At 44.3% G+C, this 18,253-nt stretch overlaps 1 protein-coding gene across 1 annotated transcript in view; it reads right to left on the reverse strand.

Moving 5' to 3' along the window:
- KCTD1 (potassium channel tetramerization domain containing 1) overlaps nucleotides 1–7,987 on the reverse strand; it is a 187,520-nt gene extending 179,533 nt beyond the window's left edge. Inside the window, exon 1 of the mRNA XM_073583702.1 lies at nucleotides 7,866–7,987. Within this exon, the coding sequence (XP_073439803.1) occupies nucleotides 7,866–7,874 (9 nt within the window). The 5' untranslated portion in view covers nucleotides 7,875–7,987. The remainder of the gene's footprint in view (nucleotides 1–7,865) is intronic.
- Between the last annotated feature and the right edge of the window lie 10,266 nt (nucleotides 7,988–18,253).

The following is an 18,253-nucleotide window of genomic DNA, read 5'->3' on the forward strand; positions in this document are numbered from 1 at the left end:
GAAAATGAGGTGACAGATTCCCTTTAATATGTCATGGTTTAAATAAAGCTGCTATATTTTTTATACTTCCTGGTATTTAGCTTTGACAAAACTTTGATACAGTCTCATGCAGATTATATGCATTTTCAGTGCATTTCTGCAGTACACACAGACTAAAAAGGCATATGTATGTCTTACCTGTGGATTTTTTGCATCTCATGTAATTCTATGGGGAAAATTTGCGCATAAAATCCACCATTTTTTGACATGTTGCAGATTGCAAACACGCACCACAGGTCAGTTTACGCAGCGCAAAAAAAGCACAGTGGGTATGAAATTTCAATATGTACCGTTCACTTTTTTGGAACTGTAGGACGCCGCATTTTTTTGCTTAGTGAAAATATGTAGCATCAAAAACTCACCAAAAACTTATAGTGGGAATTTAATATTAGAGTATATGACAGGAAGTAGTAATTACCATACGTATTATATGACCAACAGAATCCGATGATATCAGTGGATATTGGAGAATAGAGTGGTTGACCATGTTGGATTTCGACACGTCTATGGTAATTTTGTTCTTGTCCAACAGCTATCTAAGTGTAGGACTACCTTATTGATCTAATGTGGGATTAGTAAACTCTTGGTGGACCAAATAATTGTTAGACATGGAACACATGTGGGACAACCTAAAAATTCTGCTACATTGTTGGCCAACAGATCATCTATATGTACACTGGCGTCATTACAACTCATTATGCTACTTTTCGCCAAGTGGATGTCATACTGAAACAAAATAGAATAAGTCATGCTCTGAATACAGCCTATTTTACAATGGGGAGAGCGGGTAACTAAAAGCCTTCTGAATGTACTTGTATGGGAAGAAATTTTACATGGCAGTTCTTTTCAGTGGTGCCGAATCTAACAGTACAAAAACATTTCTTTGCTTTGGTCACCCACTGTGTGGAAGAGTGGGGGCATGTCTCAATAACACCCATGTTGAGCGCTTGGCTTACTATGCAGTACATAAACTCTGATTTTATGAAAAATAGCCTTTTGTGCCAGAGCCTGTTTTTAACTTTCCTGTTCAGGCCAATTTTTTCAATTCTGACCAGTGTCACTTTTGTGGTAATAACTCTGGAACGCTTCAACAGATCCCAGTGAGTCTGAGAATGTTTTTTTCGGGAGATCTTGTACTTCATGTTAGTAGTAAATTTAGGTCGATATTTGTTGTGTTTATTTTTGAAAATATTGGAATTTGGTGGAAAATTTTAAAAAGCTCGCAATTTTCAAACTTTTAATTTTCAAGTTTTTAAACCAGATAGTTATATCAGACAAAATAGTTAATAAATAACATTTACCACATATCCACTTTACATCAGTATCATTTTTTTTAACTTAGTAAGGTTAAAAGTTAATCGGCAATTTATCATTTTTTCAACAAAATTTACAAAACCAGTTTTTTAGGGATCACGTCACATGCCTATGTGACAGAAAATACAGAGCGAATCTGACAGCTGACACTCAGCTTTCACTGCCAGGAGCAGTGCCCGCACCGCTCCAGGCAGTTTAACCCCCTAAATACTGCGATCAATATTAATTTCAGCATTTAGCACTCAGGGAAAGGGAGGAGGTTCCTTCTTCCCTCCGATCAGCACCTCCCGCAACATCATCGAGAGGGGCTGATCATTGCCATGGTGATCCGTTGTCACGACAATATCACCAGGGTACCAGGGCTAGCAAGTTAGTTAGATCATGTGTATGGTCTAAGTATCTTGTGTCAGTACAGCACTGACAGTTATAAAGCATAGCAATGCTCCTAGGGGGTCAAGTTGAGGGGTCAAGTTTCCAAAATGGCATCACTTCCACTTTTTAGGCACATCAGGGGCTTTTCAAATCCGACATGACATGTTCTAATGATCCCAGCCAGTTTTGCGATCAAAAAGTCAAATGCTGCTCCTTCTTTTCTGAGCCCTACCGTGCACCCATACATTAGTTTTCCCCCCATATGGGGTATTAGTGTACTCAGGAGATATTGCACAACAAATTTTATGGTGCAATTTCTCCTTTTACCCTTGTGAAAATAAAAATATTGGAGCTAAAATAACTTTTTTGTAGGAAAAATGTAATTCTTTCATTTTCACAGCTCAACGTTATAAACTTCTGTGAAGCACACGGGATTAAGTTGCTCAACTCACATCTAGATACATTCCTTGAGGGGTCTATTCAGAGGTGCTTCACAGAATTTGATAACGTTGAGCTGTGAAAATGAAAAAATATTTTTATTTTGCAAAGATGTTCCGTCAGCCCCAAATTTTTCATTTTCACAAGGTTAACAGGGGAAAATGGACAATATAATTTGTTGTGCAATTTGTCCTGAGCACAGCAATACTTCATATGTGGGGGGGAAAACTACTGTTTGAGTGCACAGTAGGACTCGGAAGGGAAGGAGCGCCATTTGCATTCTGGAGCACAGACTTGTCTGGAACAGATTGAGGATGCCATGTCATATTTGAAGAGTCCCTGACAAGCCAAAACATTAGAAGCCCCCACAAGTGACCCCATTTTGGAAACTATACCTCTTGAGGAATTTATCTAGTGATGTAGTGAGCATTTTTAACCCTCAGTTAAGTCACAGAATTGTATAACATTGGGCTGAGTCAATGGAAAATCAACACTAAACTACTCACCAAAAACTCCTTGTAGGAATGTAGCCTTTGAGTCTCTGTGACTACTTTATGCTTCATTCAGATAGCATATACTTGGTGACTGATTCTCAGTTAGGCCATCTTCACACAGTTTTTCATATTTTTTTTCTGTTTGATATTATAGATCATGTGGGGTATAGATGGTGGCTGCCAGATTTCTTTTAGAATGCCATGATTGGTAATGTGAAAAATGCAACAAACACACAAAAAAACAGTGCACAATATCAAATCTATTTTCTTTCCAAAAGTTGCGATTTTGAAAAAAGACACCATCCCAAAAAAAAAAAGGAAATGGGGAAGAAAAGCCACCAAAAAGCAATATAGTGTGTGACACGCATTTTTACACATTGTAAAAAAAGCTATGGATGTTGATTGGAGAAAAATACAGAAGAATTTTTTTTTGCCAAAAAATGGCAGAAGAAAAAAAAGAAAACACAACTAAAAACATGGGTGTGTGAAGGTACCAAGAAAAAGTCTATTTATATCAGTGTAAAAGAAGCCAAATGAAACTGACAAGAAACCATCCGGGAGTTGGTGAATACTTTTTATAGAGAGTGGGGAAGATTTATTAATGCTGTCCTAAATTTAGACAGCCTAAAACTAGAGGAGACAGGCAGAAGCGGAGCCAAATTTATCACAGAAGTGTAGGCAAGCTGTATGATAAATGTGGCATGTCTTATTATACATCTTTTCTCTTCCTGATGCCACCACTCAATTTGGCTCAGTTCACACCCCCATTCTGGACCAAGCGAATGGTTATTGCATGTCAGTGTAAATATGGCACATTTCAGGACTCCTTTTTGGCCATTTTCTTTATTAGACTTTCTTAAAAACTCTCTATTAAGGTCTCAACCAGAGGTGCATTTTTTTGTAGCACGTTTTTTATCCTTTTTTTTTTCACAAAGCAGAAACAGTTCCTATTATACAGTAATCTACAGTAGATGGCTGCACAGCTCTCTGTGTCCCCTCAAAAAAAAAAACCTTGCACATTCAAAACTATGGGTCTTTGAAAAACGCCATCCATGTGTCATCCAAGTGCAGTTGGACTTTTAGGGTATGTGCACACATTGCGGATTCTGCTGCGGATCCGCAGCGGATTTGTCCCTGAGGATCCACAGCAGAACTGCAAGTGATATCAAAATCCGCAGTGCACATGCTGCAGATTTTCCCGCGCAGATTTGCTGCGGACAGAAAACTGCAGCATGTCACTTCTTTTGTGCGGATTTGCTGCAGTTTTCCACCTACTCCACTCTAAAATTCGCAGGTGAAAAACTGCAGGGGATAAAACGCACAAAAACTGCAGTAAATCCTCACTAAATCCGCAGGAAAAACACAGGTCATTTTACCTGCGGATTTAGCAAAATCTGCGTGGAAAATCCAACATCAGAATCTGTAATGTGCACATACCCTAGTTATGTGCCCACATATGCAGAAAATTCCTGACTAAAAACCAGACTCCTTCCCAGGAAAAATGCATTTTTTTCCGCAGCATCCATATTCTCATAGAATATAGTTGGAAATGCGTTTTTTTCCGCGATGCTTTTTTTTGCGGAAAAAAACGCATCATGGGCACAAAAATTGCAGAATGCATTATAAGAATGGGATGCTTAATGTATGCGTTTTTTAAGCGCTTTTGCAGGGGAAAAAACACTAAACGCAAAAAAAAAAAATGCTTACGTGGGCACACAGCCTTACTTTTAAATGGGGACTGGGGAGGAGAAGCTGGACTGGATGTAACACTGTAGCACATAATGCACCAGGGTGAAAGAGAACATAATGCACCAGTGTGAGGGTGCACATAATACATCAGGGTGAGGGTGCAGATAATGCACCAGGGTGAGAGAGCACATAATGCACCAGGGTGAGGGTGCACATAATACATCAGGGTGAGAGTGCAGATAATGCACCAGGGTGAGAGAGCACATAATACAGCAGGGTGAGAGAGCACATAATACAGCAGGGTGAGGGTGCACATAATACACCAGGGTGAGGGTGCACATAATACACCAGGGTGAGGGTGCACATAAGGCACCAGGGTGAGGGTGCACATAATGCACCAGGGTGAGGGTGCACATAAGGCACCAGGGTGAGGGTGCACATAATGCACCAGGGTTAGGGTGCACATAAGGCACCAGGGTGAGGGTGCACATAAGGCACCAGGGTGAGGGTGCACATAAGGCACCAGGGTGAGGGTGCACATAAGGCACCAGGGTGAGGGTGCACATAAGGCACCAGGGTGAGGGTGCACATAATGCACCAGGGTTAGGGTGCACATAAGGCACCAGGGTGAGGGTGCACATAAGGCACCAGGGTGAGAGAGCACATAATGCACCAGGGTGAGGGTGCACATAAGGCACCAGGGTGAGGGTGCACATAAGGCACCAGGGTGAGGGTGCACATAAGGCACCAGGGTGAGAGAGCACATAATGCACCAGGGTTAGGGTGCACATAAGGCACCAGGGTGAGGGTGCACATAAGGCACCAGGGTGAGAGAGCACATAATGCACCAGGGTGAGGGTGCACATAAGGCACCAGGGTGAGGGTGCACATAATGCACCAGGGTTAGGGTGCACATAAGGCACCAGGGTGAGGGTGCACATAAGGCACCAGGGTGAGGGTGCACATAAGGCACCAGGGTGAGGGTGCACATAAGGCACCAGGGTGAGGGTGCACATAAGGCACCAGGGTGAGGGTGCACATAATAACCAGGGTGAGGGTGCACATAATACACCAGGGTGAGGGTGCACATAATACACAAGGGTGAGGGTGCACATAATACACAAGGGTGAGGGTGCACATAATACACCAGGGTGAGGGCGCACATAATACACCAGGGTGAGGGTGCACATAATACACCAGGGTGAGGGTGCACATAATACAGCAGGGTGAGTGTGCACATAATACAGCAGGGTGAGAGAGCACATAATGCACCAGGGTGAGGGTGCACATAAGGCACCAGGGTGAGGGTGCACATAAGGCACCAGGGTGAGGGTGCACATAATGCACCAGGGATAGGGTGCACATTAGGCACCAGGGTGAGGGTGCACATAAGGCACCAGGGTGAGGGTGCACATAAGGCACCAGGGTGAGGGTGCACATAATAACCAGGGTGAGGGTGCACATAATACACCAGGGTGAGGGTGCACATAATACACAAGGGTGAGGGTGCACATAATACACAAGGGTGAGGGTGCACATAATACACCAGGGTGAGGGCGCACATAATACACCAGGGTGAGGGTGCACATAATACACCAGGGTGAGGGTGCACATAATACAGCAGGGTGAGTGTGCACATAATACAGCAGGGTGAGAGAGCACATAATGCACCAGGGTGAGGGTGCACATAAGGCACCAGGGTGAGGGTGCACATAAGGCACCAGGGTGAGGGTGCACATAATGCACCAGGGATAGGGTGCACATTAGGCACCAGGGTGAGGGTGCACATAAGGCACCAGGGTGAGGGTGCACATAAGGCACCAGGGTGAGGGTGCACATAATAACCAGGGTGAGGGTGCACATAATACACCAGGGTGAGGGTGCACATAATACACAAGGGTGAGGGTGCACATAATACACCAGGGTGAGGGTGCACATAATACACAAGGGTGAGGGTGCACATAATACACCAGGGTGAGGGCGCACATAATACACCAGGGTGAGGGCGCACATAATACACCAGGGTCAGGGCGCACATAATACACCAGGGTCAGGGCGCACATAATACACTAGGGTGAGGGTTCACATAATACACCAGGGTGAGGGTTCACATAATACACCAGGGTCAGGGCGCACATAATACACCAGGGTGAGGGCGCACGATACACCAGGGTGAGGGCGCACATAATACACCAGGCTGAGGGCGCACATAATACACCAGGGTGAGGGCGCACATAATACACCAGGGTGAGGGCGCACATAATACACCAGGGTGAGGGCGCACAATATACACCATGGTGAGGGCGCACATAATACACCAGGGTGAGGGCGCACATAATACACCAGGGTGAGGGCGCACATAATACACCAGGGTGAGGGTGCACAATATACACCATGGTGAGGGCGCACATAATACACCAGGGTGAGGGTGCACAATATACACCAGGGTGAGGGTGCACAATATACACCAGGGTGAGGGCGCACATAATACACCAGGGTGAGGGTGCACATAATACACCAGGGTGAGGGCGCACATAATACACCAGGGTGAGGGCGCACATAATACACCAGGGTGAGGGCGCTCATGGTGCATCTCTAGGAAATACTAGAAGTAACAGTCCTGCATCCTTACTGATGTTGGACCGCTTCTAGGAACCCAGCAAAGCACTAAGAGAATGCAGACAATGTGGACGTGCACCAGCGCCAGATTCCATTATTAATCAGGTATTGTCACTGTCACATTCTTCATGTTTCCACAATACTCATTATTTACAGTACAAATCACTAATATTATTGTTCCCCTTCATTAACCCCTGGGCTTCCACAACTTGCACCCAGATGCCAGGCAGCCAGGGCAAAGCTATGATCCATCTCCCAGCAGACAAGTAGCCACCGCCCTCTAGCGTCCCCCGGCGGTAACTACACCGTCTTGCATCACAAACCCCCGGCTCCTTAGGTTTCTCTCTTCTGGCGTGAAAGGTAATATAATGAGTGTGGTTAACCCCTTCCAGGAGGACGGCCGCACACCATCGCATCACCCTGCGAGTGCTGCACGGCCACCACAGCCGTCAGCCTGGCTGCGGAAGAGGAAAGCGCCTCCATGCCCCCCAGGGCAAATCTGCAGCGCCACAATGGCGTCTTTCATACAGAGAGGGAAGCTTTAGGTGAAAAAGGAGACGAGAGGGAGAAGAAAGCAGCGAGCTGCCCGGTGATGTCAAGCGGCCGGAGTTTATCCGGTGTTACTAGACTGCGCTGCCAGGGGCCCCTTCAGCACCCCGCTCTAGCGCTCCCCATAATCAGTGCCAGGCGGCGCTCCCCATAATCAGTGCCAGGCGGCGCACACACAGCACAGCGTTAGCACCGATCGCTGCCTTATTTCCCAGTGAGTGCATCAAGGAAGTGGTGATGATGAAAGGAAGGGAAAAAAAGATTATCCAGGAACCTGGCACATGCGTAAAAGCAAGTTGCGCCCTAAAGTCCCCAGCCGTCCCCTCCATAGCACATAGCAGCAGCTCTTACCTGGAACATGGAGAGGGTGCAGCTGCGGCCGGATTGCGCTCCCTTCTTGTGGCTCTGCTCCTGGCTTCTTCCAGCGATCTGCTCTGCTCGCTACACCAGAGAGAACTGCGATCGCTTGGCTAAGGTAGACAGAACCAAATACCGAGAATTGTTGCTCCGGGGCTTTGAAACCCCTCAAGGCAAGGATCAGGATACAATTAGCTCCTGCCTCTACCTCCAGTCAATCTGCAGAAGAGAAAGATGAAATGAAATGAGCCTGCACACAGCACACATACAGGGGCACAGAGAAGTCGCACAATATACCGTGGATTGTGGCAGAGTTTTTATTATTATTATTCTTTTCTGTGCGTAAAGGGAAGAACACAGTGAAGCAGCTCCAGCCTCCGACTTGCTTCTTACTCTCCCCTTGCACAGAAAAGCTGATTTTAATCGTTGTGATTAGTTTTGATGTAAGGTTTCCCCAGGCAATTTCTGCAAATGGATGGAGTGTTTCTTGCCAGAAGAGAGAAAAGCAGCAGATGATGATAATTATTAGGAGGATTGTTGCTTGTTTCTCTTTTTTATTTGTATTTAGATGATGTCTCTTTCTCTCTTTTTCTTGCACTTCCCCAACTTGACCTGACATTGTCACGGCGCTAAGGTCATACGACTTGTTGATGAGGATCGCCTCCTGTCTGCGGCGTGTCATCTGCCCCGCACGTTTTTAGTGCGTTCCTCTGGCCATGGAACGTCCACAATGGGAAAAGGAGGTTGATGTCGTTTTATTCCCCCCCCCCCAATCAAGTCTGCATCATTGCCTCGGGGCGACACACAAACTCATTTCAAATGTTCAACCATGCAGAATTACAAAAGCGATAGAAGAAGTTCTGTGCATTTTACACTGATTATTTCCCAAACATCAAACATATATGATGGATATGCAAACATGACAATGTGCAACATAGATTCAGTTCTGTGCCCATATCCATCACCTATTGACCCACTTTAATAATGATGCTATTGAAAAATGATATTCTAACATAGGGAATAGTCCTCTTTAGAAATAGGAGACTTCCTATAATAAAGGGGTTGTCCACTACTAGGACAACCTCCTTTTTTAACTAAATGTTTGCTCCTGATAAAATAAAGATATACTATACTCACCTCCAATGTCGGCGCCGTTCCAGCACAGTACACAGAAACAAAGATGGATTCCTGATCTTTTTTCTGCATAAGAGAGAAAGAAACAGCACCATGGAATACAATATAAAGCAATATTAAGCTGTGTAGCTGTGAATCCAACACTAAAGTGTCAGCACTCGCCCTCCCCGGTGCTCTCGTGCTGTTCTTGTGACACATAACCCCGTGTCCTCGCCTACGTTCGGATTGAACATGTGGAAGTCAGGGATCAGCTGCAGCACAGACTTCCTCTTCATGTTCAATCAGTACGTAGGTGGGGAGAGTAATGCCAATGCTGATTGGGCGCTAGGGTCACCTGTCACAACAACCAGATGAGTGCCCCAGTGAGAGCGAGTGCCGACACCGCAGGAACGACAGCGGCACTGGAGGTAAATATATATTTTTTTAATTTTTTCATAGGCAAACATTTAGTTCAAGAAGGGGTTGTCCTAGTAATGCACAATCCCTTTAAAGAGAATCTGTCACTAGGTTTTTGCTCCCTTATCTAATAGCAGCATAATGTTGAAAAAGAGACCCTGATTCCAAGGATGTATCACTTAGTTTACTGGGTGCAGCAGTGGTAACACAATCAGAGTTTTTAGATGTAGCATGAAGCAGAGCTCAGGAAGTTAACCCCACCCACACCACAGATTTCTGTGTACATTGTCTATTGACAGCTGTTTATTAGAGGAGGGGATGTGGTCAGACCACTTGGCACAAGAGAGCTAGTACAGGCAGTGATAATGCTCCTACCTCGTGCTGTTCTCAGACTGCATAGCAAAAACCTGCTGACCGATTCCCTTTAAAAGGGTTGTCCGGTCTAAATCTATCTTCACACTGCACACATTACACACTGTGAGGATTCCCGACGCTGGCACTGGAAACGGCAGTCGTGACTGCAAGTATGCAAAATGCATACCCCCAGCCACATTCCAACTAGACTGTTTACGGCCTCGCACAATACTCTTGCATTGAGCGAGGCCCCTCCCATCTAGTTGGAATGTGACCAGGAGTATGCGTATCGCGTACTTGCCGTGAAATGACGGCCCACTTCAGGGTGAGGGTTCACAAGCTTGCAGTCATGTAGAGTGACTGCAGACATGTAGATTTAGAGCGGACAACCACTATAACCTGCAGGGTATTCCCTACACTTGTACTGCATGAGACAGCAGTATGGCAGGGACATAATAGAGGTTGCCATTGTGTCCTGCCAATCATTGCAACAATCTTTGATAGCATTTCCTTGGCTAAAAACAGGCTGGTGAAAACATATCCTCTATTCTGCTGGCAAATGCTGCAACCATGTAAAATCTAGTATACAGGCACAGCAAGGTGTGGCTAAAGTTACACAGATTTTTAAGAAGATTTTGAAACACATCTAATCCTAAATCCACATTAAAAACCATTAAAAAAAACTATTCACTTTGCTGCCCGTACGTCAAGAGTTATTTTCCTACGAGGTTTTGAAAACCTTGCTGCAGAAAAGAGAGAAGTGACGTCTGGTGTATCGCACATGGTATCCACTCCAGACATAACACTGTCCAGTCAAAAAGCTTCTAAACACTGTAGAAAAATGTCTTCAAAAACCTTCACCCTAAGGGTATAAGCATAGGATGTTTCTTTCAAGTACAATCTGGAAAATTCGGCCTGAAGAAGCTCTCAGAAAACGCTAAAAAGAACGAACGTATTTGTTTGTGTGTAAAAGCAATTTGCTTTGCCTATATCCAGGTATCTGAGCGTCATTTTTAGGGATATACACTGTGTTCCAAATTATTATGCAAATGATATTTTTCTCTGATTTTCCTAAATGGTCGGTACAAATGACAGTCAGTCTAATAAAAGTCATCACCCGTTAGAGTATGCATCAAATTTTTTTGAAGAAACCTCCCAATAATAACAGTATAATCTCCAAAATGAATAAAAACTCAAATTGCACTGTTCCAAATTATTATGCACAGTAGAATTTCTAAACATATGATATGTTTTAAAGAACTGAAAATGATCATTTGTGGAATTTGCAGCATTAGGAGGTCACATTCACTGAACAAAAAAGATATTTAACTTCAAAACATCCTAACAGGCCAAGTTACATGTTAACATAGGAACCCTTCTTTGATATCACCTTCACAATTCTTGCATCCATTGAACTTGTGAGTTTTTGGAGAGTTTCTGCTTGTATTTCTTTGCATGGAGTCAGAATAGCCTCCCAGAGCTGCTGTTTTAATGTGAGCTGCCTCCCATCCTCATAGATCTTTTGATTGATGATACTCCAAAGGTTCTCTATAGGGTTGAGGTCAGGGGAAGATGGTGGCCACACCATGAGTTTATCTCCTTTTATGCCCATAGCAGTCAATGACTCAGAGGTATTCTTTGCAGCATGAGATGGTGCATTGTCATGCATGAAGATGATTTTGCTCCTGAAGGCACGTTTCTGCTTTTTATACCATGGAAGACAGCTGTCAGTCAGAAACTCTATATACTTTGCAGAGGTCATTTTCACACCTTCAGGAACCTTAAAGAGCTCTACCAGCTGTTTTCCCATGATTCCGGCCCAAAACATGACTCCTCCACCTCCTTGCTGATGTCGCAGCCTTGTTGGGACATAGTGGTCTTCCACCAACCATCCACTACTCCATCCATCTGGACCATCCAGGGTTGCTCGACACTCATTAGTAAACAAGACTGTTTGAAAATTAGTCTTCATGTATGTCTGGGCCCACTGCAACCATTTCTGCTTGTGAACACTGTTTAGGGGTGGCTGAATAGTAGGTTTATGCACCACAGCAAGCCTTTGAAGGATCCTACACCTTGAGGTTCGAGGGACTCCAGAGGCACCAGCAGCTTTAAATATCTGTTTGCTGGTTTGTAATGGCTTTTTAGCAGCCGCTCTCTTAATCCGATGAACTTGCCTGGCAGAAACCTTCCTCATTCTGCCTTTATCAGCACAAACATGTCTGTGCTCAGAATCAACCACAAATATCTTAACAGTACGATGATCACATTTCAGTTTTGGGGAAATATCTAATGTTTTCATGTCTTGACCAAGGCATTGCACTATTTGATGCTTTTCAGCAGCAGAGAGATCCTTTTTCTTTCCTAAATTCCTTGAAACCTGTGCCCTGCTTAATAATGTGGAACATCATTCTTAAGTAGTTTTCCTTTAATTGGGCTCACCTGGTAAACTAATTATCACAGGCGTTTGAGATTGATTTCAGTGATCCAAAGAGCCCTGATACACAATACCATCTATGAGTTTATTTGAAAAACAAAAAATGACATCTTTATGACACTTAAATCCAATTTGCATAATAATTTGGAATGCAGTGTATGCAAATAGTGACTTTTTCAGACGGATACCATCTTAAGTCTGCCTGAAAAAGGACTTAAAAGATGCTAAAAAAATTTCTGTTAAAGTAAGAAAAACCCACAATAGTAACTGAAATAACGTCAAACTGACAAAAGTAATTTTCAATTTAAATTTACTGAACATCAGCTAATAAGAATCAGACTTTGGTTTTGAATTATAATTCAACCAAAAATTAAAAAGAAGAAACTATTCAAAAAGGCCAGGATAAAAATGATGCTACCCTTAACTTAACATTTTGTTGCACAATTTTTTGAGGCAATCACTTCAAACTAATGACTTCTGTAACTTTCAATGAGACTTCAGCACGTGTTCACAAGTATTTTGGCCCTCTCCTCGTGAGCATACTGCTCCCACTGTCTCAGGTGTAAAGGATGCCTTCTCCCAGGTGCAGGTTTCACCTCCTTCTATGTATGTGTAGTAATCGCAGGTACGCGGGATGCAGTGACAAGACGGGAGACGGGATGAACTTGAGATGTGGCTTTTTATATATATATATATATATATATATGCCTATAGGGGCTATCTCGAGCAACCAAACACGCTAACAATGGTTATCCTCGCAGGGAACAAAACAAGAATACACTGGTAACATGAACACGACTAACCTGGTAAAGACCGGTCACTATAGGGCTGCGGTATGGCCGACTATGGATCCTGAATATTAACTACACGGTGTCACTTATCCTTTCTGACGTCCTGCAGAGTGGTGGTCGGTGATGCTTCGGTGTTTCAGCCGCTAGGCCCAGCCATCGAGGATCTGGCGGAGACTTCGGGTGTTCCTACGCCCAGGCGAAGTGGGGGCACACCTGGCCCCTGAAGAGTTCCTCTGCATTGCACCTCCCAGCGGAGGCGTGACGGCGTTGCCCGGGGACCGGAAGGTGTAGGCCGCAGCCACAAGCTGGGGACGGGCAGCGGCGGCTGCAGGTGGCGGCGAACAGGCCGTAGCCGCGAGCCGGGCCGAGCTGCAGGGGCCGCGGGCGGCAGCGGACAGGCCGCAGCCACGGGCTGGAGTCAGGCGGTGGTGGCAGCGGACAGGCCGCAACCGCGGGCTGGAGTCGGGCAGTGGCGGCCACTAGGAGCACGGTCGGACGGTTGGTGTCTCTCTGCTCGACGGCTCAGTGCTGTCTCCATTCTGTTTGTGGTGAGTCTCCCTTCAGTCTCTCCAGTCGCTGCTCTTCTCATCTGACTCTCGCTCTCTGGCGCCCTCTAGCTTCCTTGCTTCTCTCCTGCTCCATCGGCTGCCCTCTGCTGGCGTCCTCAGCCCCTTTTATACTTGCTCCACCCCCAACCCTTCTAGAACTCTCTGTGTTCCGTCCCCTAATTATGTCCCCCAGAAACAGTCCCCCTTGGAACCTTGATGACAGTCCCCTTGGTTCCCGTCCGGTCACACAGCGGGGACTCCTCCTCCTACATATGCTCAATAGGATTTAGATCAGGGCTCCAAGAAGGCCACTTCAGAAGAGTCCAAAGAGTCCAATGCTTGCTCTTAGCCATTTTTGTATGTTTTTAGTTGTGTTTTGGGTGATTATCCTGCGACTCAGACTAAGGTTTCTGACACTGGGTAGGACATGTATCTTCAGACGCCTTGATAGTGTGAGATTTCAATGTATTTTGCACAGATTCAAGACACCCTGTGTCAGATGCAGCAAAGCAGTACCAAAACATAACCAAGCCTTCTCCATGTTTCACAGTAGGTACAATGTTCTTTTATTTCTGTATTTCAATTTTTCTTCTGAGAAGATAGAGCTGATGTGACTTGCCAAAATGCTCTGGTCTGGTCTCATCTGTCCAAAACATTCTCCAAGAAGCTTTGTGCCTTGTTAATATGCATTTTGGCAAATTCCAGTCACACTTTTTGATGTTTTATTTTAATCAGTGGTTTCCTTCTCGGTTGTCTTCCATGAAGTCCACTTTGGTCAAGACAACAACAGATGGTGCGATTTGACACCGATGTATCTGGACCTTGGCGTTCACCTCTAATCTCTTTGAAAGTTGTTCTGGGCTCTTTGGTTACCATTCGTGTTATCCATCTCTTCATTTTGTCATCAGTATTCTCCTTGCAGCCATGTGCGGGAAGGTTGGCTACTGCCCAATAACCTTAAACTTCTGAATAATATGTGAAACTGTAGTAACAGGAACATCAAGCTCTTTGGAGATGGAGTTATAGCCTTTAACCAGAAATGACCTGGCGAGCGGCTAAGAAGACACTTCAGGAGAAAACGTGCCCTGAAGCGTCTTACTCTTTGAAAACTCAGTTGATTCACAGGAGTTTACAAGACGTTATATGCAGATGCCCTGAGGATATGTTCACACTGAGATTCTTTTTGCTGAGCTTTTGAAGCAAAAACTCCATTGGGGCAAGTATCTAGCAACTGTCCTATTCTAATGTATATAGAACATACAGTCCTGTTTCAATGAACGTGATGTGAAATTGATATTATCTATTTAAGATTTTCCCTTTTTTTAAATTTCTCTGTTAATGACTTCGCTTCTCACAAAACGTAGTGGCAGAAAAGTCTAAAAACTATTGGAAAGAAAAGCATATAGGTCATATATTGGCCATGGCAAGCAATCAGGTCACTGCTTACATTTTCCAAATAGCCTTTAAAAATAAGAATCTGGTTGGTTGTCACGTGCAGTTATTCCACTTTTTCTGTGCTTTGAGCCCATTGTGAGATAAGTGTATTATAAATGTTTGTCTGTTCTCCGTTGCACTAATTTTGATACATCTTTCCCATTATATCGAAACTATTTTGCTTGTTTTACAATTAGTTTAGGAAAAGGAGGGCAAATGTATGAAAATGAAAGAAAAACTGTCTTTGTTGACCATATCAACCAATCACAGATTGGCTTTTATTTTTCAAGAGCAATTTTCAGAAATTAAAACTGCCCTGTGATTGGTTGCTATTGCATAACAGTTTTATTAACGTTTAATCTCCTTGCTTTAAAGTTCATACCCCCTAATAGGTACATGTAATGTAACAATTACAAGAGTTACTATGGAGAAGACGTGCCTGACATTTAAATACTTTAGCAATAAACAGTAACAATAGTTTGGCAAATTTGGTGAAATTTGACCTAAAAAACTAATATACGTGCGTTGTATTTTGTTTATTCAGTGTTTTGCGTGTCCTAAGGAAAGATGTGGAGACACGGGGGGGCGTCATCGGGTGTCCTGGTCCGTTAGTAATACTACTCAGACAACAGAGGGTGAGGGTAAAACAGTGTGGCAATGATTTATTGAATATCTATACAGCAATAAGTGAGGTTAAAAAATAACTTTTAATATATAACTTAAAAGCTCCAAAACAATAATGTCACCAATAGTGATTAAAAGGATGCCAATTTAATGGGTAATCCCTAGAAGAAATTAGGAACCACCCAACCGCATCAATCAGGATATAAAACGTTGCTAATATATTATGTCAGGCAACAGTTTGTATAAAGGATACAGCATTTAACAGTTAGCACACGATGTCATAGCCAATTGCATATATATATTTTTTGACTGAACCAAAAAGGTTTATAGCCACAAGATACAAGAAGATGAGATATATAAAATAGGAACAATCTCACCGGTTTTTGCAGACGGCCAGGAGTCTCCAGGGATACTCTGTATACACACAGGGAGGTAGCGATGGGAAGACAACACCCTGTCAAATCCCTCAAGAACTAACCATCATCTGATCCCCAGACTCCCGCCCTTACAAGGGCAGTCCACAGCTCACCCTATATTGCACATGCCCTGCACTTTCCCTTAGAAGAGCGTCCCAACGCAGACAGCAGACAGCAATGATAGTGGAAGGATCCATGTTTTGAGCTTTAGCACTATGGCACTTTGTAACAAGATAGTCCCCTGAAGATTTACTTGGATGAAACGCGTACCAGGAAGGTATGAGACCCTTGTAGTGTCGAAGGCCGAGCTAGGGGGGGTGGTCCCACTTCTTACCGCACAGAGATAAAAACAGAGACAAGATGGAGGCAAGTTCAGGGTGCAACAGGTCCAAGCTTTATTCTCTGGCCGTCCACTTGACAGCCTCCACAGTATACCGCACTTCCAAGCAATACACTTTACTTAGCTTCCCTTGTCGGCCCTCCGTTTCCAGAGCCGCTTCTCTTTATGCTAGGGACGTGTCTGCACACACCGTCCCCTCCTCACTCGTCGACGCTCCTGACAGGTCCATCACTGTGGCCGCCTTAGGCCTGTAAACCAACAGCGCTTCCACTGATCAGTCGTCGGGTCAAATACGGTGTCTCACACCCAATGCCTCGTCCCTTCTGCGGTCCTTCCTGTCAGGACCACCCCCCTGACGTTCTCTCTCCTCAGTCCCCCTGGTTTAAATTCTCCTCACAGCGCACAGACTGTCGCAGTCCTCCTGTCACTGGAGCTCCCCCTGGGGACTGGAACCTTCTGGAACCCTCCCTCAGTATTTATAGCTAACCCGGTTCCTTGAAACTGTCACTCCGCCCCCCATGACCAACGGTTTCTAAAGCCCTAAGCTGATGTCAAGTCCTTTGCTCACACTCCTCCCTGCCATCTAATGGTCAACCCAAGGTACTGCACGTCCACTACACTTTCCTAGCTGTTTTCCCACTGTAATACCTGACACCCACCCACACTGTGCAAACCTTTCCTTCTTTACTCTGACTAGTCCGTCCGTCAGGTCACCTTCCCTACACCCTAAGAGCATATCTTCAAGTTTCTCAGTTGATCAATGTGCACCCCTGACAGATCCTACCCATTCCTCCAAAAAGGTTCTGACCTTGCAAACTCTCCAAACCCTCCATCTTTTTTGCCTCATGTTCAGCTACCAATGCTGGCATCCAAGTGCACCTTTTTTTAACAGTGTCAATTAGATTCTCACACAAGCAAACTTTGCAAGCTGTGTATAGTGACATAGAATCATAGAATGATATACTTGAAAGGGACCTCCTGGGTCATCTGGTCCAACCCCTCGCTCAAAGCAGGATTCACTAAATCATCCCAGACAGATGTCTGTCCAGCCTCTGTTTGAAGACTTCCATTGAAGGAGAACCCACTACCTCTTGTGGCAGCCTGTTCCACTCATTGATCACCCTAACTGTCAAAAAGTATTTTCTAATATCTAATCTGTGTCTCCTCCTATTCAGTTTCATCCCATTGCTTCTAGTCTTTCCTTGTGCAACTGAGAATAAAGATGATCCTTCTGCAATGTGACAGCCCTTGAGATATTTGTAGACAGATATTAAGTCTCCTCTCTGTCAGAGACACCGCACTGAACTTGCTCACTGAGCCAGTGCACGTGTCCTGAGTAAAGCGAACAGTGCTCAAAGCTACCTGTGGAGCGGGCAGCAACCGAATAGATGCGTACTTCAGAGCTGTAGGACCTGAAGCACGTGACTGCTGGGGGCGTGGCCTAAACTCCACAGAGCTAGGAGCTGCAAGACAATTCCTAAAACAAACGAAAAAACCGAGGAAAATGTCCAATCATTAAAATTTCTTTATTTTATTATTTAACAAACAAATGTATACATTATATATATAATTAAAATAGATTAATAAGGGGAGGTCAATGCCAAAATGAAGGTACGAAGGTACGCCGAAACGCGCGTCGGGGCTGGCACATCCTGGGGACAGAAGCAGCAGAAAGGTATCCACACTGTGCTCACTTCTTTTATTTTTTATTTTACTATAAGCGCTGATTTACCGCATCACCTGTATCACCGCAGCACATCGCACTTTATGTGCGGCAGCTTATTAGTTTATTTATTTATTTTATTTATTATTAATTATTTCAGCACTTGGTCTTAAATATATGTGTATATATATATATTTATACAGGGATTTTTTGTACACTTTTTTATTCACTATTTTTCAACACAT

The sequence above is a fragment of the Dendrobates tinctorius genome, unplaced genomic scaffold (assembly GCF_039654945.1).
Source record: "Dendrobates tinctorius isolate UK_male_01 unplaced genomic scaffold, ASM3965494v1 ptg000081l, whole genome shotgun sequence".
Classification (NCBI taxonomy): domain Eukaryota; kingdom Metazoa; phylum Chordata; class Amphibia; order Anura; family Dendrobatidae; genus Dendrobates; species Dendrobates tinctorius.